The sequence below is a fragment of the Panthera uncia genome, chromosome D1 (assembly GCF_023721935.1).
Source record: "Panthera uncia isolate 11264 chromosome D1, Puncia_PCG_1.0, whole genome shotgun sequence".
NCBI classification, from domain to species: domain Eukaryota; kingdom Metazoa; phylum Chordata; class Mammalia; order Carnivora; family Felidae; genus Panthera; species Panthera uncia.
The window spans coordinates 43,588,266-43,612,390 of NC_064808.1; the positions used below are offsets into that span (position 1 = coordinate 43,588,266).

The 24,125-nt window shown below is 36.6% G+C and overlaps 1 protein-coding gene across 10 annotated transcripts in view; it reads left to right on the forward strand.

Annotated features, from left to right (window-relative positions):
- The window catches only part of BTBD10 (BTB domain containing 10), an 86,147-nt gene that overhangs the window by 1,452 nt on the left and 60,570 nt on the right, over nt 1-24,125 (forward strand). The window contains exons 1-2 of one of the 10 annotated variants that reach the window (XM_049649784.1): nt 12-86; nt 1,680-1,736. The exons of 5 other annotated variants lie outside the window; for them this stretch is intronic. In XM_049649784.1, coding sequence (XP_049505741.1) covers nt 52-86; nt 1,680-1,736 — 92 coding nt within the window. In that variant the 5' untranslated portion in view covers nt 12-51. Of the gene's footprint in view, nt 1-11; nt 1,737-12,896; nt 22,364-24,125 lie in introns of those variants that run through there. 4 more of the 10 variants (XM_049649766.1, XM_049649772.1, XM_049649759.1 and 1 more) reach the window with 4 other exon arrangements.

The window sequence follows — 24,125 nt, forward strand, 5'->3', positions numbered from 1 at the left end:
TAGAGTGGCAAGGCAGTCTCCCTTTGGGTGAAGAGGAGTGAGACTCCAAAAATGTGCTGCGTGGTTTTCTGCTGTAACAGTATCACGTATGGTGAAGCTTTGTTTTCCCAAAACCTACACAGAAAAGCTGCCTATTTTTTCCTTCTTCAGATGCAAGTCCCGTAACACCCTTTTTCCTCCTTAATGGGGTGCTGGGACACGAGACATAATTTGGTAATTTGTTAGTGTGGGGGTAGTGTGACCATCCCTAGAGCCCGTGGATTTGGTACAGTAGTTGTCAGTACTTAGAGTCCATGTTAAAAAGTCGCTAGTCCACACTTGCTAAAGATAGAGCGTCACTTGCTTGGCTCTTTGTGCACTTAGCATATAAAGATTATTTAACTTTTTTTGGTCTTTTAGAGTCGTCATGCTTTTAATTTAAATGAATCTCAATGAAACAGCGCAGTATATTGGTTTTATTTGGTTAGGCACCCCCACCCCCACTCCCCCCGCGCACAAGGCTTTGATCAAGGCCTTTTAGAGAGAGAATTAGGGATAAATTTTGAATGAAATAGACCATAGAGATTGGAATAAGAAGTCTAATGAGGAATGCAACCATAAGGGCCAAAAAAAGTTTCTGTGCTAGAGAGCCCATCCAGGACTGAAGTCCAAGCCTTGAAAATGAGGACTGCAGTTGTCATTTGAATGTAAATTGAAAAGCGGTAGAAAATACTTGGGAAAGGACTTGATGGTTGTTAAGACTGTTTAAAAGAGTGTGAGAATTACTTTTGAAGGTGTAAAGTGTTTTATAAATTTCCCTAACATTTCTCAGAGTTTATGATCTATCTGCTATTGTTATACATAAAGAGGAAGTAAGGGGGATTCTGAAGCATGGAGTGTGGTAATAAACCATGGAATTAACATAGTGTTCAATCAGGAAAGCTTTCAGTAACTCAACAATGTTTTTGAGCTCTTTCACCTTTTTTCTCCCAAAAAAGCTTTCAGATGGGCTTTTTACTTCTATGTCACCCTTCCACCAGTCAGAATATTTTCTTTCTTACACTTTTTTTAAAGCCTAATGAAAAAATATTTTAAAATATTTTTTTAAATGTTTATTTTTGAGAGGAGAGAGAGAGAGCTCGAGTGAGAGCAGGGGAGGGGCAGAGGGAGAGGGAGACACAGAATCTGAAGCAGTCTCCAGGCTCTGAGCTGTCAGCACAGAACTGGATGTGGGGCTAAACTCACAAACTGTGCGATCGTGACCTGAGCCAAAATTTTTTTTGTTATTAACTATTAAATTGCAAGCCAGCAAGATCTGCTTTGTGGTTTTTTTTACATTTAGGTGACTTGGTAAAGTGTGAGAGTGATCTGGAAAATATGCACCTTTCATAGGAGTACATTATGAATAGCAAACTCCTACGCCTTCAGGTACCAGGCAGATGAAAGTAACTGCACTAGAGGGTTTATGCTTCATCTTAGAGGGAATCTAGTTCTCAGGTCCACTTGTTTAGTGCCATACATGAATATGGGCCCAGTTTTCAGCCTTCTTAATAGAACACAGTATCTTTTGATTTTTGCTTGAACCCAAACCTGTCAGTAGTTGTAGACTGCTTTCCAGTTTGGGACCTCTGTTATAGGTCAGAATGAGTAAATTTTACAACTGAAAAATAAAAAAGATTTAAAGCAAGTATCCCAATTAGTTTGGAATTTCAGACCTACGAAGATTTGGGGAAAATGTCAGGTCTAATTGAAAACAGGTAAGTTTAATAGCCAAACTTAATAACTTTTAAGTACAGTAGGGTAAATGGAACTGGTACTTATTAACATTTTAACTATGGAAACAACTGAAGAAGAAACTTCTCAGTATTTATGGTTTAATGACTCACGGTTCTTTTTTCTTTTTAAATATAATTTATTGTCCAGTTAGCTCACATACAGTGTATACAGTGTGCTGTTGGCTTGGGGAGTAGATTCCCGTGATTCATCGCTTACATACAACACCCTTTGCTCGTCCCAACAAGTGCCTTCCTCAATGCCCATCACCCATTTTCCCCCCTCCCCCCCATCAACCCTCCGTTTTTTCTCTGTATTTAAAACTCTCTTAGGCTTTGCCTCCCTTTCTATTTGAAACTATTTTTTTCACCTTCTCTTCCCCCATGGTCTTCTGTTAAGTTTCCCCAATTCTACATATGAGTGAAAACATACGATATCTGTCTTCTCTGACTGACTTATTTCACTTAGCATTAATACCCTCCAGTTCCATCCACGTTGTTGCAAATGGCAAGATTTCATTCTTTCTCATTGCCAGCTAGTATTCCATTGTATATATAAACCACATCTTCTTTATTCATCAGTTGATGGACATTTGGGCTCTTTCCGTAATTCAGCTGTTGTCAGCACTACTATAAACATTGGAGTACATGTGCCCATGTGAATCAGCACTCCTGTATCCTTTGGATAAATTCCTAGTAGTGCTACTTCTGGGTCGTAGGGGAATTCTATCTTTAATTTTTTGAGGAACCTCCACACTTTTTCAGAGCAGCTGCACCAGTTTGCATTCCCACCAGTAGTGCAAGAGGGTTCCCGTTTCTCTGCATCCTCGCCAACATCTGTAGTTTCCTGAATTGTTATTTAACCACTCTGGCCGGCGTGAGGTGGTATCTCAGTGTGGTTTTGATATGTATGTCCCTGATGATGAGTGATGGTGAGCATCTTTTCCTGTTTCTGTTAGCCATCTGGATGTCTTCTTTGGAAAAATGTCTATTCATGTTTTCTGCCCATTTCTATACTGGATTGTTTTTCAGGTGTTGACTTTGTTAAGTTTTTTATACTTTGGATACTAACCCTTTATTTGATATGTCATTGGCAAATATCTTCTCCCATTCTGTCAGTTGCCTTTTAGTTTTGTTGATTGTTTCCTTTGCTCTGCAGAAGTTTTTTATCTTGGCGAGGTCCCAATAGTTCATTTTTGCTTTTATTTCCCTTGCCTTCAGAGATGTGTCGAGTAAAAAGTTGCTGTGGTTAAGGTCAAAGAGGTTGTTGCCTGTTTTCTCCTCTAGGGTTTTGATGGTTTCTTGTCTCACATTTAGGTCTTTCATCCATTTTGAGTTTATTTTTGTATATGGTGTAAGAGAGTGGTCCAGTTTCATTCTTCTGTATGAGAGAGACTGTCTTTTTTCCATTTGGATATTTTTTCCTTCTTTGTCAGAGATTAGTTGGCCATACATTTGTGGGTCCAGTTCTGGGTTCTGTATTCTATTCATTGTTTTATATGTCTGTTTTTGTGCCAGTACCATAGTGTCTTGATGATTACAGCTTGGTAGTACAGGCTAAAGTCTGGGATGGTGATGCCTCCTGCTTTGGTTTTCTTTTTCAACATTACTTTGGCTATTCGGGGTCTTCTGTGGTTCCATACAAATTTTAGGATTGTTTGTTCTAGCTCTGAGAAGAATGCTGGTGCAATTTTGATTGGGATTGCATTGAATGTGTAGATTGCTTTGGGTAGTGTTGACATTTTAACAATATTTGTTCTTCCAGTCCATGAGCATGGAATGTTTTTCCTTTTCTTTGTGTCTTTCATAAGTTTTCTATAGTTTTCATAAGTGTCTTTCATAAGTTTTCTATAGTTTTCAGCATACAGATCTTTTTACATCTTTGATTAGGTTTATTCCTAGGTATTTTATGGTTCTTGGTGCAATTGTAAATGGGGCCGATTTCTTGATTTCTCTTTTTGTCGCTTCATTATTGGTGTATAGAAATGCAACCAATTTTATACATTGATATAATCCTGTACGTTGATTTCATATCCTGTGACTTTGCTGAATTCATGTATCAGTTCTAGCTGCTTTTTGGTGGAGTCTTTCGGGTTTTCCATGTAAAGTATCATGTAATGACTCACACTCTGAGCAAAGCTGATTTATAGGTATCTTGTAAGGAAATTGGTTTATTGAGAGGCCCTTTATTGTACTTGTAATTAATATGTGAAGTTAAATTCAGAGGACCCTCTGTAACTCATCTATGGTTTTGAATGTTTATTGGTTGCTCTGCCATCTCACATTGTCTTCTCATTGACTTTTACTGGAAGCAGTATTGGTTCCTTGGATTCTGCTCCTGGCAGATGGGGTGAGGAGAAGGTGCATAGTGATAGAAATGGGATGGGGAGAGTGTGATGTGAAGCAGGCATTCATGTTCCTCTTCTTTACATTGTACATTAAAAAACTGATTTAACTAGTTTTTCTTGTAAGAATAGGTACTTTGACAAAACACAGTGCATTATACATTGTAGAGCTTGGTGATATTTGTAGGATTGAACCCCGTGGATTAAAGCACATTTACCCATTAGTATGAAATACTTTAATCACATAATCTGATTCATATTTAGTTGGGCTGAAGGGAATGGAAGTTTAGAGGTCAGACCAAGAAGAAAAGTGGACCTTAGGCACATTGAAGGCAAGGTGGAGGGTCTTTGATGGCTGTAAGGGTGAGAGAGGAGGCTAGGTAAGGGAGAGAATTTTGAAAAGGAAGATAAAATGGTGAAGTACCCTTTTGTCTACTGTGTAGTTTTACAAAGTTTTACTAAATTTACCATAACGCCTACAAAGACTACAGAGAATATTGATTTTTTTATGAGGACTACTTTGGTAGTTTGAAGACTTGATTTTCTACCTTTTAGCTCAGTCTTCTCAAATCAGACTAGTCTACTATCTCTTCATCAGTCCCTCCTCCTCTCTCTAGTATAGGAAGTGAAACAGGCACTGTGTAATATGTTTGTTTGTGAGGTGTTGCTGTTTGAGAGTTTTAAAAACATTCTGAAGTGGGGCGCCTGGGTGGCGCAGTCGGTTAAGCGTCCGACTTCAGCCAGGTCACGATCTCACGGTCCGAGTTCGAGCCCCGCGTCAGGCTCTGGGCTGATGGCTCGGAGCCTGGAGCCTGTTTCCGATTCTGTGTCTCCCTCTCTCTCTGCCCCTCCCCCATTCATGCTCTGTCTCTCTCTGTCCCAAAAATAAATAAAAAAATAAAAAAATAAAAAAAAAACGTTGAAAAAAAATAAAAACATTCTGAAGAATCTGTTGTGTATTTGTGGAGATTATGTTTGAAGGGGGAAACATTTTCTGCTTCCTGTGTTTCTGCCATGACTTGTAAAGTAGGAAGTTCTCTTTTGGAAGTAGCTTTCCTCCTTTTTTCTATCTCCTGAGCTGTCTTCCCAAGAAAGCATTAGGTGAAGCTAGAAGGGATTGAGTATGTTTTTGCTCAGTGCCTTTTGGTTCTGTTTTTGGAGCTCCCAGTTCTTAGGATGTACATTTTCTGCTTGTGTGTATGGTAGATTTATCTGAGCAGGCTGGGCCTGAGGAGGGAAAAAGAACTGGAAAGCTACAGATCTAAGTAAGTTTAATTTATGTTTGAAGTAATAGGAAGCTTTTTTGGCAACTGGTTTTAGCTGTATTTTTATCTTTGACTCCTGTATTTTGTTTCTTTGTTGGTTATGAACCCACAGTAAGGGGGGAAGAGGTAGTTATTGGTGTTCATTAAGGGAGGAAGAACTGTTTAATAATTTTTTATCCTTTTGGATAGAGTGTTTATTAGGGTTCAAGTTAACATTGCATTTCTTCTACTATGGCTTGCTCTGGTTTACTTTGGCATCCTTGAAACACACTTCCTTGCTAAGCAGGTAGCAATCTAAAGCACAGAGATGGAAGACAAGCAATCAGAATTCAGAGATCCTCCCTGAGAGAGGATCAAGAGGTTAGTAAATGTTAGTGGTAGATGATGGGAATACAGTGAACTCTGAGTACTTGAAACAGCCCAAACTTGAACATAAACGAATAAAGATTTTATGTAGAATATGTGATCTTATGTCACAGTAGATTGCTGAAGATCAGTAAGATGTTAAGAGATATCTTTGCCATTCAAAGCATCTTTCATTGCCCTTAATTAATAGTTTATATTTTTCTGATTGAAAATGTAAAATATCTGGGACTTGGTGCTTACTTTTATCTTTAATTAGTTGAAATGAGTTATCTATTAATATTTTTGGTCACAAATTGAAATTAACATTTAGTATTTGGCTGAGGATGACAGTCTCATAGTGAATCACTGATTGAAGTACTTTATTAGAAACTATGCATAACACTTTTCTGAGGCCATTTTAATTATAATCCTACTTTTCTGCTTGTACTACCCTACTTGGGATCATTTAGATCTGAGTTTAAACAGAGATGTTAGCTCTGTGAGGTTACTTAACCTCTATGAGCCTTTGTTTCCTCACATGAAAAGTGGAACTAGAACACAATTGTCATGAGTTTAAGAATGAAATAAAAAAAACTTATGTAAAAGTGCCACGTAAATAGTAAAGTGACTATCACTTGTTAGTACGTTTTTCTGTGCTTATGCTTCAAAAATAGCACACATCCATCAGGGTAAATTTACATCTAGCTATCTCTCTTGGATAGAAACAAGTTCAAATGGCTGTTTACAGCTTCGCTATATGGCTCTTCCACTAGAAATTATAAAGGTGTTTTTTTGTTGTTTTTTATTCTAGTCAGCACTGAACAATAGGAAGTTCTTTTTCTTGCTTTTCATGTAGGCATCCATTGACTGATGTCTGGAATTCTATGTAATTTGAATGCCAGATGGAATAGTAGCATATAGTAGAGTGAGATGGTTTGGCAATTTAAAAATCATTTATTTGGAATGTCTGGGTGGCTTAGTCAGTCAAGCATCTGTCTCTTGATTTCGGCTCAGGTCATGATCTCAGGGTCAAGAGATCTAGCCCCACATCTGGCTCCGTGCTGGGTGTGGAGTCTGCTTAAGTTTCTCTCCCTCTGTCTCTCGGCCCGTGTCCCATTTGTGCTCTTTCACTCTCTCAAAAAAAAAAAAAAAAAATTAAAAAAATAATCTGTTAGGATACTGTTATCTACTTCTAAAAAAATAAAATCATTTTTACCAATTTGGATTGTTTCCCTTTTGTTTCTTTGATGGTCACTGCTATAGCAGGTAAGTAGAAAATTATTCTACAGTTTCTATTTGTAGACTACATTAAGTTTCACCTTAAAAATAAGTTTTAGGGGCGCCTGGGTGGCTCAGTCGGTTAAGCATCCGACTTCAGCTCGGGTCATGATCTCACGGTCCGTGAGTTCGAGCCACGCGTTCGGCTCTGGGCTGATGGCTCAGAGCCTGGAGCCTGCTTCCCATTCTGTGTCTCCCTCTCTCTCTGCCTGTCTCCTGTTTGTGCTCTCTCTCTCTCTCTCAAAAATAAATAAACATTTAAAAAAATTAAAAAAAATAAGTTTTAAAGCTCAGAAACCTCAGAATCTCAATCTGAGATCTCAGATACAAAATTGTACAAGAAAGTATTTTGATAATTTTCTTATTCTTGAATGATCATACAAATAGTGCTGAATTATTTTAAAGCTAATTATTTCATTCAGGGCAGCGTGCTTTATACAATGCAGGATTGAATTTGATTTTTCTCACATTTGAAGAGCAAACAACACACTCTGCTCAGCCCTTTTGGTTCCTCATTTGTTAATTGAGACTTTTCTTCAAGACGTTCCTGTAAGATGGTAATTGTGGGGCACTGTTGTTTCCTTCTTATTGAGTAGTCCACATTGTCTGAGTTTCTCTTTTAAAAGTTAATGCTGAGTTATTAGTGGTGGAATTATAAAACCATAATGCTGAAAATACTTGAAATCATTAATACTCTGATTTTTGGAAGAATAAATTGAAGTGCAGAATAAATCCTCTTACTTGATTTTGATAAAAGTTATTGGCTGGTAGTGGGAAAGCTGAGACTAGAATACAGATCTGCAAGTCTCCTGTTTCTGAGTGATTTATTTCAGTTATCTCCCTAGTGGGTTGCATGTACTTCTGGAAGTGTATGAAAAACTTGTTTGTTGTGCCATTTGAAAGAAAAAATAGAACTTCCATTTATATATACTTTACTCAGTCCCTTTTTTTTATTTCCATTTTGTGTTTATGTAGTGTATTTATAATACTAGAAAGCAGTATATATGCATTATTTATATACATGTATGCATATGTTGTTGTTAAATTAGTTGAACTCAACATTAAGAAAGGGGTAAAAGTGTCATTTTAGAAGAAAAGTGGTGTGACATCTTTCATTGCTTTCATTTGTCATTCATTAGTGACTGATAAATTTAACAGTAGTCTTGAACACTTGTTGGTTTTGAAATTGTTTTACAATGAGCACTTTGAAAAATTACTTATAAAAGTATATTTTTGGAAGTAATTTCTTTTCGACCAAAAAAGTATAATGCAGTGCATGCAACTTGGGACATTTAGCAAAGAGCAAGGAAGAAAATAGCACTGAAATCCCATGACCCAAAGATTATGGCTTCCAGAATCTGTCGGTCAGTCTGTCTGCCTCTTTTTACACACGCACACACACACACACACATTTATTCTCTATGTAACGACTTAAAAATTTTAAGAAATTAAAAGAAAATTTGAATAATATAACAGATATGTAATTAGATTTAAAAATTAACATTTCTTCCCTCCTCTCTCCTTTCCCCTTCCTCTTATCATAAATGCTTTGATAAACAATATTTGTAGGATAAAATTTTAAAAGGGTTCTTGTGTCAAAGTGTATGATATCCTACAAGTTTTACAATTTATATTCCCACAAGCTTGAGTAGCCATCTTCTCTATACTTAAGCCATCACTGTTTGTCATTAAACCAACCAGCAAACCTTTGGCGATTTGATGGGTTAAACATCTCAGATTTAACTTGGGTTTCTTATATTACTAGTGAGGTCGAATATTTCTTCTTTTCCCCTTTTTGGCCACTCATATTCTTTTTGTAAATTGCTAGTTCGTGAACTTTGCCCATTTTTCCATCATAGTATTCAGGTACTTTAATATGGATATATAAATATTCTCTATATATTTAAGATTTTAATTTTTTATTTTGTATGTAAAATCTTTTATAGTTTTCTTTGAGTTTTATGTAGTCTAACCAATCCTTCTTGAAGCCTGTGTGCCATCCTAAATCTGATCCCTGATGAAGTTTTTACTAGTTTTTGTTGAGAATATTAGCTTAAATTGGCTGGCAGCACATTCCTGTTTCTCATACTAGCAGTCTTTGGCTTGATGGTTTTATTTTGTTTTTTTTCTGAGACTTGGAAAGGCTTAGATACCCCTTCTTTATTCTGAGTCAGATAATTATTCACTTATATTTTCTCCTTGATTTTGTTGTGATTTTATGTTGTACTTTGAAATTTTTAATGTGAAATTTGGAAAGGATCTTCTGCTCAAATAGGTAAGCAGTTAATTTTTTTTAGAACCTGTATCTAACCTTGAATCTGTCTGTAATCCAGCTATCTAACTCTTACTGATTTGAAATGCTACCACTAGCACTTTTTATTTTCTGGGAATAGCATTTTAATTGGTTGTGTATTAAGTTTGAGAGACAGTGTATATATATAGTATGTTGGAAAAAACACTGAATTTGACTATAGCGGTATGTATCTGTGTCCTAGCTTATTTATTAGCTATATGACATTAGGCAAATAACATAATCCCTTTAAGCCTAAGCCAGTTTCTCAATTTTTTAGAAAGGCATCAGTAGAAGACCTCTCTTGTGTCTTATAGGATTGATATGTGGATTAGCATAGATAATATATGTGAAAATCCAACCTGTTATCCAAGGTTTCCTGAATTAGATGCATCTAGCCCCTGTACCTCCGTCCTACTTGAAAAATGTCAGTAAATATTTTGCTGTAGTTCACTTAATGCTGAAACATATTTAACCTACCACTAGTCTGGTAAACTTCCCAAATGAGGATAGCTTCACCTTTTTCTTCAAGAACCCATTTTGATAATGTCTTGGTCATTGCTTACTATTCTAGATGGAGGTATTTAATAGGACTGGAATGCATTTGAGTGACATGGCAGTCCTTTTCATTGCTACTAAATCTGCACTTACATTTATAATGTGCATCTACTGTTTATTTAAACAAAACCAAAGAAACTGAGTGTTGCAGTTTAGAACATGCTAATAGTAGGCCTTTTATTTACTTAGAGTATATAAATTAACACAGTGTTCAAATATCAAAACTATATTAAAAGAATACTCAAAAACCTTCCTTACATCTGTATTGCTTTCACCCCATTTCCATCTGTCCCTGTAGGTAACCATTTCTATTAGTGTCTTGTTTATCTTTCTAGAGTTCTTTTTGCAAAAATAAATAGATGTATATTTGTGTTTATGTATAGATATATGTATATAATTTGTTCAGAAAAACAAACAAACCGTATCCTACTTGTTCTTCACTTCCCCCCCCCCATCTAATAATATATCTTGGATATGATCGATAATTGTACATGGGGATCTCCCTTATTCTTTTTTATAGATGCATAGTAGTTCATTCTGTCGATGTACCAGTTTATTCATTTAGCCTCTTTTGACGCACATTCAGATTGCTTTCAGTTTCGTGCCATTACAAATAATGCCACAGTGAATATATTTTGAATATTTTGTTTAGTATTTGTGGAGTTGTATCTTCAGGCTAGATTTTTGCAAGTGGGACTGGTAAACATTTGTATAATTTAGATATTATAAAATTTTTCTCCATGGGGGTTATATTGTTTGTTTTTCATTAGCAGTGTATGAGAATGTAGAGAATATCTGTTTCTCCTCAGTCTTACCAACACAGTTTATGGTCAGAATTGGAGATATTATTTTGCATTTCTCTTATGAGTTAGGTTGAACATACTTTAATAGATTGAAGGCCATTTACCTTTATTTTTCTGATAATTTCCCATGTCTTTTGAATATTCTCTATTTCTTGTGGGGGAGAGCTGTGGGGTTTTTTCTCTTTTTAAAGAGCTTTTTATATAGTGAAAAGTATTTTTTAAGTTTTGTTATTTCTGCTGCTTTTTGTAGTACAATGGTGTTTATTTTTATGTAGACAAATAAGAAAGGCTTTACCTTCTTCCAGATTATAAAGGAAATCACCTATTTTTTTTCTAGTATATGTATGATTTCAGTTTTTATAATAGCTGATCCATTCGGAGTTTATCCTAGTATTTGTGAGGTACATGTTCAATTTTAAGTTTTCCCAAATGTTATTTATCCATTTGTCCCAATACCACTTATTAGTGTCTGTCTTTTCCTCAAGTGATTTGAGAAACCACTTCTTTATCATATATAAAATTTCATCATGTTTTAGGGATCTATTTCTGGACCTTTTATTCTGTTCTGTTGTTTTGTCTGTCTATTCATATACCAGTGTCACAGACTTTTAGTTTTTGTAATAAGGCTCAATGATCTCTGAATATAAGTAATTTTATTATTTGTTAAATTTTTTTTTAACGTTTATTTTTGAGAGAGGAAGAGAGAGCTCAAGCCAGGGAGGGGCAGGGGGGGCGGGGACTGAGGATCGGAAGCAGTCTCTGCTGTCAGCACGGAGCCTAACATGGGGCTTGAACTCACAAACAGCAAGATCATAACCCAAAGTCAGATATTTAACCGACTGAGCCACCCAGGCGCCCCGAAAATAATTTTTATTTTATTTATAAGTGGAACATTACCTGTAATATTAAGATACAAAGATATGTATAGTGTGTGTGTGCAAGTAATTTGTCTCAAGGCAAATTTTAGATTCCTTAAAATGAAACATTTAGAGGACAAAACTATTTTGGTGGGGGAGGCTCTGATATTCTGCCTCTAATTGTGCTGGCATATATGATAGTTACTAGCCACATATCGCTTTTTAAATTTAGATTAATTAAAATGGAAAATTAAAAATTTCCTCAGTTGTACATTCTAAGTGCTTAATAGCCACATATGGCTAGTTGCTACTTTTTGTACAGTGTAGACATAAGCCATTTTCATTAAAACACGAAGTTTTGTTGGGTAGCACAACAGTCCAGAACTTGAATATACTTATGGCCTTTTCTGGCCTGTTGAGTTGATGGCAGATAAACAAGCAAAAATCTGAAAGGAATAGAGGGCAGCAGGGATAATGAGCAGGGCAAAATGGAACAGTATAATAAAGGTTATATGAAGGAAATATATAACTTATTTAAAAAGTCTCAGAAGAAAAAAAATATTTTTTAAAGGGTCATGGAGGAAAAAAGAAAACAATTAAGAGTCTTTGTTTAAAGGGTGCTTGTTCTTAGGAGTTGAATGTAATCTCCTTTGATTTAGGCACTTCATCAGCTTATTGGAGATTTGCCTATATTAAATTTTATGTCAAGGTGATTTGTCCAATTAAGATGTTTCCAGTTTTGAATGCAATACTATTTGGTCATACAAGAAAAGAAAAAATAGGGACATATGAACAGAAAACAAAACTTAAAATTTTTTTAGAATATTAAAAAAATCATAGGTCTTTTGTGAGTTTTAAGAATTTAGCACTATAAACAGCATCTAGTTCTTTACAAATGTTATCCATGTAATGCAGGTACTTAGAAAATGCTTAAGATGTGGAAAGATTTTCAAACATTCATTGATCTGTTTAAGATGGGATAAAACAAACATTTCTTGAAGTGTTAGTGCCTTGACTAAGAAGTCAGCAAAATTTGAATAGAAATTCTATGGGGTGCCTGGGTGGCTCAGTTGGTTGAGCGTCCGGCTTCGGCTCAGGTTTTTTGGTTTTTTGGTTTTTCAGGTTTTCGGCTCACAGTTTTTGAGTTCAAGCCCCGCATTGGGCTCTGTGCTGACATCTCAGAGCCTGGAGCCTGTTTCAGATTCTGTCTCTCTCTCTCTCTCTCTCTCTCTCTCTCTCTCTCTCTCTCTCTGCTCCTCCCCTGCTCACATTCTATCTCTCTCTCTCTCAAAAATAAATATTAAAAAAAATTAAAAAAAAGAAATTCTCCATTTTTAAGAGTCTCTTATGCTTTGATGGGGGGTGGGAGGGAGGGGAGGGTGGGTGATGGGTATTGAGGAGGGCACCTTTTGGGATGAGCACTGGGTGTTGTATGGAAACAAATTTGACAATAAATTTCATATATTGAAAAAAAAATTCTATAGAAGTTGTAAAATCAATTACCTCAAAGATTTTATCTCCAAGTAGCCTCTGGAAGATCAGGGGCTGAATGTGAGTTGGCATTGGAAGTTTTACATTTTGGTGGATTAAATAAGGAGGCCTTTTAAATAGCCAAAGAACTTTACTTTTAATGGAAATTCCATGCAATTTTATTAAATCTGTGACTATCTCTAGCGGTTAGCAAAACATCTGAAGAAATGTTAAGTACCTAATGAATACATTTTGAACGAAAGCATAAATCATTTAAATTTGATATCATGGAACTAGTTACACAAAATTTAGTCAGACATAATCTAGTATAAAAATAACCTGAATAAACTTCTTAACTTTATTCACTTGCCTTACTTTAACTGTATCCAATCAGAAGGACAAGCCTTGACAATTGAAAGGGCTTCCTTCTGTGAAATTGACCCACAGCTTTAAGGAATATTTTGGGGAAACTTAAGGGTTATTTGATAATATTATTTAAAATGTTTTCAGGGCTATTTCCTATACTTTCCCTCCTTTAACCCCACTTTCTTAGTGTATATCTCCTGAGAGCAAGTATTGACAATAAAAATTGAATTGTTATAATTTTTGCTCATTTGAGGGTAGGATTCACATGATTGGTGCTCTTTACCATAACTAAAACATGGGTATAATTATATGGTACTATTCTTTTTTAATACAAGCAACTAAGTTTAAGACTGTCCAAAAATCTTCATAATTTATATTTCCCCTTTACTAATAGATTGTGTTAAATGAAATTTCTTTCATCTTAATGTTAAAACATTTTGTAAAAGCTTATATATCAGTTGTACTAAACTGTGGGGACACACTTGAATCATACTTTCTTCTTGTCCTTAAGGATCTTACAGTTTAATATAAGACACGTGGCAGAAGCATTCTACCAGTGCATAATGATGGGGCTTAGCACATGCTACCCCAAAATGTGGTACCTTGGCATATCGATTACTTTAAGCTGAGGGAATGTGAGAAATGGCATGTGTAGGATGGACTTTCTGACCTGTCCCTAAAGCAAGTCAAAAAACCCTCATGAGAGGTATCTTCCTTTATCCAGAGGAAAGGATTATTCTTCTCTCTGAAGATGAAGAGATACAGAGAAGAATCTGAGGAACAGGCAGTTTGCTACACTTAGCTCATACTCTGTCCTGTTACATTTTTCCACAACTTTCCACTCTTCATCACATAAGAACTAAATAAGAACCCTCAGATTAATGATTTCTTCAGGTTTTAATTTCTTTATGAACGCTCCAGTGTCATGTAAAATTTATATTAAACAAATCTGTATGCTTTTCTTCTGTTAATCTGTGTTTTGTTACAGGGGTTTCAGTTGAGAACTTCCAAGGGTAGAGGAAAAAGATATTTTCCTCTTCTATAATATGTATTGACATATTGTAGAAGCAGTCAGAAACAAACAAACAAAAACTACACTTAAGCAAGTAAAATTAAACAGGGAAGATAATTTCTGTAACAGAGCCACCTCCAAGTACTTTATTGTAGATAATGCTGTATTATGCAAACAGCATGTGTTATACTCAAATACTATAAGGAATATAGTGAAAAGTCTCATTCCAGCCTTTCTGCAGAGGCAACTTTGTCATAAGTTTTATGTGATATTTATAATGATTTTAAAAACATATGCATGCATGGGTATATATATTTTATTTATTTTTAAAGTAAGCCCTATGCCCAACAAGGGCCTTGAACTCACAACCTGAAGATCAAGAGTCACATGCGCTGCTGACTGAGCCAGCTAGGCACATCGTGTTTGGTTTGCATATGTATTTTTATTTTTAAATTTAATTAAATTTTTTATTTTTTTAAGTTTATTTTTATTTATTTTGAAAGAGAGAGAGCAAGTGGGGGAGGGCAGAGAGAGGGAGAATCCCAAGCCCCATTGTGGGGCTCAAACTCACAAACTGTGAGATCATGACTTGAGCTGAAGTCAAGAGGCAGATGCTTAACCAACTGAGCCACTCAGGTACCCCTGCATATGAATTTTTAAAACATACTGAGGTACATAATGCACATCTGTACCTTGCTTTTTAATGTAGCAATGTATCTTGGAATATTTTCCTTATTAGTATACATATTATCTATCTCATTTTTACTGATTGCATGATATTATGCAGAGTTTTAACCAGTTTGTTTTTGATGAACATTTAGATTGGTTTCAGGTTTTTGCTGTGACAAATGTGTGAAGTCAAGGAGAGAAAATAGATGTATGCTTTTTGTGTGTATGTGTATGTTAGTATAGTGGTATGTATAATTAGAACAAGGGCTGAGCAGAATCTTAAGCTTTTAGTGTAATACATAGATAGAATATATTGGATAATATGGCAGACAGACTCTGAGGTAGTTCCTCTGATCCCTGCTTGCTGGTGTTCATGCCCTTTAGTGTGAGCAGAATATGTGATTTCCTTTTAGCCAGAAGAATATGCTAAGGGTAATGAGATGTTCCCTAATTATAAAACTCCATTTTGCCAGCATGTTTGCTATCTCTCCATCATTAGTTTTGAATCCTACTACTATGAGGAAATGAACTATTACAATCACAGTAAGCTTGGAAGTGGATCCTTCTCTAGTTGAGCCTCCAAATGAGGATCTGGTCATGGTTGACACCTTCATTGTGGCCTTGCAGAGGACCCAGCTAAACTCCGCCAGATTCCTGACCAGCAGAAACTGAGAAAATAATATGTGTGCTGTAAACCATTGGGTGGGTTTATGGTAATTTGTTATGTCGCAGGGGACTTTTATCTCCAAAAGAGAGAATTTTAAAATTTTAAGCTTCTGGGATATAGCAGGAATGCTATGATAAAAATAACTGAAGGAGTTTTTGCTGAGGTTAGAAACGAGGATGGTTGGTTTGTTCTTCCATGCATTAAAATTTATGGGTAAGCTAACAGTGAAATAATTGTTTTCATCTAAGTATTATAGGAATGACATAAGGTTTTGATTTAGATGCTAAAAGTGTTATCAGCAGTTTTGTCTAAAGTGCGTGGTTTTTTGATGACCCTGAAAAGTCTAAGGTATTTTTGATGTTAAGTAGAACAGGGAGGGTCAGTTCCCTGGAGAAATAAAGATAATTGAAAGTGAGTAGAAATCCTATCCCTCCCTAATCATTCATCCCCTGCTCCTGTGTTGTGATTATTTTAGCGTTTTTTTTTGTGTTTTTTTTTTTGAACCGGGACATGGATGATACCCGTTTCATCTTTTTATTCCAACCATCTAGCACATTATAGGTGCTCATTAATTGTTGAGCAACTTCCTAGGAATTCTCATTTTCTGTGATCTCAAAAGGCAACTAGAAAGTCACGAATGAGCTAATGAGATATACAAAATTCGCATTCAATAGTCTATTAGAGAAAGTCAGCAATGTGCCCAGCACTGTGTTACTATCTAAGGTTTCCTGACTCATATTTTTTTAAAGTTTATCTATTTATTTTGAGAGAGAGAGCAAGCGCATGTGCTTGAGCAGGGGATGGGCAGAGAGGGAGAGAGAATGCCAAGCAGGCTCCTTGCTGTCAGCGCAGAGCCTGACTCAGGGCTCAGACTCATGAACTGTGAGATCATGACCTGAGGCAAAATCAGGAGTCAGAGACTTAGCTGACTGAGCCACCCAGGTGCTCCCTGACTCATCTATTTTTTATAACAATTTGATTGGAAGTTATAGGTAATAGAGAAAATAATGGTAATGAGAATTATGTTATTTTTTCACATTTAAGGAAATTGAGGACTTGGAGGTTAAGAAGCTTCTACAAAGTCATACGACTAGTTTTTCTGATTCCAAAATCTTTTTGTCTTAGTCACTTAGTATTGTGGCAGAAGTAGAAAGGTTCCCACCAGTTTTCATTATCAAAAGCTATGTGTGTCATTATGGCAGTGAGCAGTGGGAAGATAGCTAGAAGTATCCTTGATGGTAATGGGGACAATATGATTTAGGTTTTTTGATTAAAACTTGGTTTAAATATGTCATGCTAATATGTTTGATAATTATAAGTATTAAACATCTCTGCTAATTTTTTCACTTTCTTTTTGAATTTCTTTGTAAATTTACATCCAATAAAATTCTCTTTCTGGTGTACAGGTCTTATGAATTTTGACAAAGGCATACAGTTGCATAACTACCACCACCGCAATCCAGATATAGAATAGTTCCATCACCCCCCCCCAAAATTAACTTGTGCTGTCCCCGTGTAGTTCCCCAAGCCCTAGGCCCTGGCTGTTCTGTTCTATATCCCTGTCTTCTCAAGAATGTTATAGAAATGGAATCGTCTGGTATGGAACCTTTGAGTCTGGTTTCTTTAGCTTACCATAACACTTTTGAGATTCCATTTTGTTGAGTGTATCAGTAGTAACTCTAATTACTTACATGTTGTATTGTTAGATGCTTTCCCACCTGTGTTTACAGATAACATCCAGTCTTTGTTTCTCTGTAGTCTATGGATTGGGTAATTTCTACTGATCTGTTTTCAAGTTCCCTTATTTTTTTTCCTCATCTTGTGTGCTGTTTTGCCCATCTAATGAAATTTTCGTTTTAGTTATTCTTTCCAGCTACAGCTGAAGTTTTCATTTTTTGATAATTTTCATTTATTGAGAATCCCTTTCTGCCATTCATCAAGACCACCTTCTTATTGTAGTTCTTTGAATATATTCCTTTAATTGTTTAAATATGTGGTTTGAAGTCATTCACTAAATCCTATATCTGGGCCTACCTGGAGTCACTTTCTATTGATTGCTGTTTTACTTTCTTATTTCTTTGCATCGCATAATTTTTGGCAGAAACCAGGGTATTGATTATAATGTTCTTATGAGTATTGTTGTTTTGTTCTAGTGGACCATTAAGTTGCCTGGACTCAATCGCAAACATTGTTTCCCAAGCAGTGTATACCATCTGATATCTGTGCTTAGTTCTTACTTCTTCCAGCTACTTGGTTTTTAGTATGGTCTCCTGGGAGTGAGTGGAGGAAAGTGCTCCCGCCACCTGTGTAATTTGGTGATCAGCCAAAAATTTGGGCCTAGATTACATTCACATTTTGGAGCTCACCCTCCCTGTACTTCCTCTACTTTTGGATATTCCCTTTTAATTTCTAGCTTCTCTGGCTCTGGTGGTTTCTGTCCTCTGACACTCTTAAGCCAATAAAGGTTTCAGCTTTCTGCTGCTTGGGCTGTGTATGGTTGGGCCTGCACTCGGTTTAAAAAGCATCAAACTCCTAGATCTTATGCCATGCAGCTTTCAAGGGTAAATTCCTCTGTAGTCTACCACAGAGGGCCTGGAGTCTCTCCTCCATGCATGTGTAATTTAGCCTAGTAGAATTTATGTTTAGATTTTGGGCCATACCTCTGTGTGGTTCTTTCACTTCCACTATGTCTGACTTAAATTTCCAGCTGCACTTCTAGTTCTGAATTGTTTTCTCTACTACTTTGAGCTGTATGGCTGGCTGGTTTCCTTCACCATATTTCTAGGGGATTGGGAAGGGCACTCAGCATAAGAACTTCATCTGAACACAAAATTCTGTTACCTTTCAGAATATGCTCTTCTTTCACTACTTTATGCTTTGGGATATTTGCCAGTGCTTTTAAACAGTAGTTTTAAAAATATTTTATCCAGGTTTACAGGGGGCCTGGGTGGCTCAATTGGTTAGGTGTCTGAATTCGGCTCATGTCACCATCTCACGGTTTGTGGGTTTGAGCCCCACGTCGGGCTCTGTGCTGACAGCTCAGAGCCTGGAGCCTGCTTCGGATTCTGTGTCTCCCTTTCTCTCTGCCCCTTCCCTGCTTGAACTCTCTCTCTCTCTCTCTCTCTCTCTCTCTCAAAAATAAACATTAAAAAAGTATTTTCTCAAGGCTTAAATCATTGTTATCTGTAGGAGGCTCACATGATTGCTTAACTTGGCTGCCTGTACAGGTTTCTTTTCACCCCTCTGGTTTACTTTTCTTTTAAAAGTTGCTTCTAGGGGCATCTGGATGGCTCAGTCAGTTAAGTGTTGACTCTTGATCTCAGCTCAGGTCATGATCTCAGGGTTCCTGAGATTGAGCCCCATGTTGGGCTCTGTGCTGACAACGCAGAGCCGGCTTGGGATTCTCTCTCTCCCTCTCTTTGCCCCTCCCCGCCTCTCAAAATAAATAAACTTTTAAAAAGTTGCTCTCACCTGTTGTTTTTATTATTTTTTAAGTTTATTTATTTTGAGAAAGAGCAGAAGGGACAGGGAGAGGGAGAGAGAGAATCCCATCAGGCTCCACACTGTCAGTGCTGAGCCCGACAGGGGGCTCAAACTCACAAAGTGTGAGACCATGACCTGAGCTGAAATCAAGAGTCTGAGGCTTAACGGACTGAGCCAGCCAGGCAACCCCCTCCTCCCAGCCTGTTCTTTTTCTTTCACAATTATCTGTAGCAGTATTCATTCTCTCCAGCCTCTCCAATTATTGATGTAGTTAAAATATCCTCTGGATACTTGCCTTTCTTTGCAGCCAAAGGCAGTCTTGTCTTGGCTCTTCGGGCTGGTATCACTGTGTGATTTTATTCTTTTCATTGTTTTTCAACTTATCAGGTCTTTCTCTCCAGTAACCACCACACTTGAATTACTTTGTTTGCAAAGTTTGAGAGATAAAAACAATTTCCCGTTAATAGAAAAGTTCTCATATAATGACACTATTCAGAATGAGATCCCAGTAGGATGAACAAAGCCACAAGATGGCTGAAGTTTAAAAAAAGACATCTGCTGGCTGTAGGGAACAAATATTATGAATTTCTGTATACCTAGCTTAGTATGTTAGAAAGAACATGGGCTTGGGACACCTGAGTAGCCCAGTTGATTACGCATGGACTCTTGATTTTGTCTCAGGTCATGATCTGGTTGGTGAGTTTGAGCCCGCGTTGGGCTCTGCACTGACAGAAGCCTGCTTGAGATGCTCTCTCCCTCTCTCTCTGCCCCTGCCCTTCTTGTGCATGTGCCCGCCCTCCATCTCTCTCTCTCAAAAAAAAAAAAAATAAAATAAACAAAAAAAAAGAACATGGGCTTTCTGTTAGACTGGGATTCTAATGTTAGCTCTAAGATCTTTTCATCTATAAAACATGATTATAATACTAGCTTGTTTTGAGCTTTAAATAGGAGAAAATTAAACTTCCTAGCCCACTGATACATAACATAGGACAGAATAAAGTCTCCATGTACTATCCTTTTTTCAAAAAAAAAAAAACAACAAAACTTTTCTATGAATCATTGCCATTAATTGATACTACCTGGAAATAGTATCCTAAAGACCACTTATTTATGTTATTATAGTCTTGAAGATTCTGTTCCCCCACACCCCCTTTTTAAATAGTAATATCCAAGAGAAGAGAAGTAATTGAATTGCCTTTTTCCTAGTTGACTTTTGACAGTCTCCTGAATGCATGTCTCTAGCCAATTGGCCTAGTTGTTCCTCCCTCTGCACAGATTATATCTAAATTATTTAGAATTTAGATTATTTCTTGTCATAGGCTCTGGGTCTGGAGTTTTCTCTTGTCCAGCAAGAGAGTGGACGCAAAATTGAAATGCAAGAGAGGCTAATGTCTGGGAGGAGACAGGAGCCCCTAGTAAGGGTCCTTGCTCTGACCCTTGCTCCATTTTGATTAGGATCAGAATGGGCGTGCACAAGGATACAGTGAAACCGTGGACATTAACTCATGGGCATGGGAAAAAGAGGTTTTGAAGATATGCAGTGTTAGGGGTTTGGGTCAGTACAAAACAAAATTCTGGTGCTTGCTGGGAGGTTGTATACAGCAGACAGGAGGCGCCACCTCTGTTTACCTAAACTGGCCAAGAGGACAAGAAAGACGAAGCATGCTACCTCAGGGTCAACAAGGCACCTTTCTTTTGCTAGTTAGTTCCACTCAGGGCAACTTCTGCTGGCTGTTTTCCATAGTCCTGTTTACCTGTTTACCTATTTTGGTCCTTCCTTCCTGTGAAAGCAGCTTTCTGCTATTTTACTAAGTTGGGTGGCATTTCAGCCCTGAACACCTAATCTTGTTTACCTCATTTTTGATGCTTTCATCCTGAGGCTTTTCTATTCCTATATCTTTGTCCTGTACTGGGAGCCTATGCCCTGTTTACCTAATCTTGTTTACCCAAACTTGGGTGTGTTCATCCTGTGGCTTTCTAATTCTTTATGCCTTGTTAACCCATCAGTGCAGTCTCAGGGAATTCCTAAGTTTATTCCCCACAATTTCTGTTATGCCTAAAAAAGCAATGAACTGTGACGTGTTTTCTAAGAACTTTGTTTCTAGTAGTCCAGTAATTATGTTTTTGATGATTACAAGATCCATACAATAATAAACTTTAGTTTGCCTTGTATGAAGTATACACTGAGGAGCCAAAAGTCCTCTATTTTAAAGGATCTTTTTATGGTAAGGAGTTTAGATCAGGACATGGAGAGTCATTAAAAGTTCTTAGATAATTTTGATTACAGTGCAGCTAGTATAGACTGAATGGTGATAAAGAGGTCAACCAAAATCCTTACTGATACATGTTAAGGATTCAGTTGAAGGCAGCAGCCTTACGAATGAAAAGGGAGAGGAGTCAAAATTTTGAAGTAGACTTGATGTTGGGAAATGAGAAGTCAAGGATGACTTCGGAGTTCTTGAGTTAGTGAATAGAGATGACATTAGCTGATGTGGGAGGCCAAGATAGAGCCTGGCATTGTTGAATTTGGGGTGCTTATTGAAGAATTCAGAGATAATGAAAACAGTGTATGTAGTATGTAAAACCTGGTGTTCTCAAGGGTTTGGTCCTCATGGTTTTTTTGTCCGCTGTCTCCCTGGACCCAGCAAATGAAGATGGAATCCTAAAGAACACCCAAGTTTTAATGGAGATGAAGAATTGGGTAATGGTGTAAGAACTATGCAGGTAGGAGAGAGACACAGGAGTAAGTGGTATGTGGAGCCATCAACTGAGGCTTTTTTCCTTTACTAGGGTGAGATTTGGAGCACAGGAACAATGCCCAACTTGATTTAGCATCTTATAAATAGCTTGGCGTATCATATTTGGTGTTCAGTAAGTCCTTGAATGAATGAATGAATGAATGAATGAATGAAATGAAATATAATGTCACTATGATGCAGAGATTGATTAAAATAGAAGAAATTATTACACATTTCAAACTAGTATATGTGTGTCATTTACCTTTTATCTATTTGTAGTCTTGTTTATAGCTTATTGATAACATTTGAAAGTATGCCAGCACGTGTAGGCAAATACAGGCATATTTTTTCCAGATATCGCAGTTTGAATTTCCCTTGTTTTTAGCCTGTTCGTAGTCTTGACTATTGGAGGTAAGGATTGGGAAGAAATCTTTCACATGGTGATACCCAAGTTTTATTGACAAATGTAAATATGATTTTTCAGTTGACCTTTTTGATAACTTTCATCTGAAATTCTTTACTTTCTTGTGTCTGGCTGTAAAATACATGCTTATTAATTTTCATAGATTGATTAGTAAGACCTACTGGTATTTCCCATCTGCTACCTACATGCTACCCACTGTAAAATGTTGGAAAATGTAGATCTGAATTTGCCTTATATATTCTTTGAGGTTCTGTTTTTTAGTCACTTTCTCTATCATTCTTCCCCCAGTGGACATCTTTGGGTATCCAGAGGGGTGTGTCTTATAGTTAAATGTCAGGAGGAGATAAAACGCTCTTGTAAAGAAATGTTAATGCCTGAAATAACTTATTGGAAGACCTCCAAAGTAAGGAAAAAATTCTAAATCTCATTCTACACAACCTACTAAGCCTCTCTACGTCTTTATTTTTCCTTTTTATTTTTCTCGATACTTGTTACCACCTTTTTCTGACTTTTTCCTTTGTCTGATTTGTTCTTTCTTACCCTTCTCTTCTGCCTCATCTCTCCTGTACAGATAAGTAGATACAATATCAAATTGAAGTTTAAAGAGTTTCTTTTTTAGTAAATACATTTTTATAATTAAAAACTGAAGTGAGATTGCAATTTTTTTTTCAAAATAATTTTATAGTTTTTATGTTCCTCTGATATCTGATTGATTTTTAATTATTCACTGATCCTTAAAGAAACAGGTTTCCTTTTCCAGGAGCATTCAGCATATAAACTGTGTGGCATTTACTTAGCAATTTGAATTAGCCATTGTACAATTCTCTGACTTTGCGTTTTCTATTATTTTTTTAAGTTTATTTAAGTAATCTCTACACCCAGTGTGGGGCTTGAACTCACAACCCTGAGATCAAGAGTTCTGACTGAGCCAGCCAGGTGCCCTCCTTTTCTGTTATTTTAATTTCACTCCTTGATCTACCTACTTGTTTACATATTTATTATATTAAAGTGTCCACTTATTGTAAGATTTCAATTGTTTTTGAAAAGAAAGTATTAATTAAGTATGAAGAAAAAATTATCAAATAGCGAAAACAATTTCTGTAAAGTGGAAATCTATATTTTTTAACCTTTTATTTTTTATGGAAGTAATTCTTTTTTATGAGCTCTGAGGTAGATTCAAAATTTGAATGAATTTACCTTCAGCATTTTTTATGAGACTGTACTGGAATTTTTAAAAAATTTTTTTCTTTTTTAATCTTTATTTTTGAGAGAGAGAGAGGGAGGGAGGGGTGGACAGAGAGAGAGACACACACAGAATCTGAAGCAGGCTCCAGGCTCTGAGCTGTCAGCACAGAGCCTGATGCGGGGCTTGAACTCACAAACTGCGAGATCATGACCTGAGCTGAAGTCGGACGCTTAACCGACTGAGTCAACCAAGCCACCCCTATTGTATTGGAATTTTTTATAAAAGTAAGGTATAGTATTTTTCCAAATCTGGATTCCTTTTGATGTTTATGTACAATTCCCCTCACTTCCCTCTATCAAATCCATCTTGGAAAAGTGCATAGGAAGCATGTAGGAGTGGGTGTCAGGAAACCTCTGTTCTGGTCCAAATTCTATAACTTTGTTCTGGATTGTCTAACCTCATTTAGTTGTGTGTGTGTGGTTTGTTTGTTTGTTTGTTTTTGATGTTTGGAGACTCTGAAAGTCAAATTTGATTATATCCAAACAAAATACTCCTGCTTGAACATTTATCAAGATCAAGACTTCATTCCATATAATAAATTCTCATTATTCTTTATAA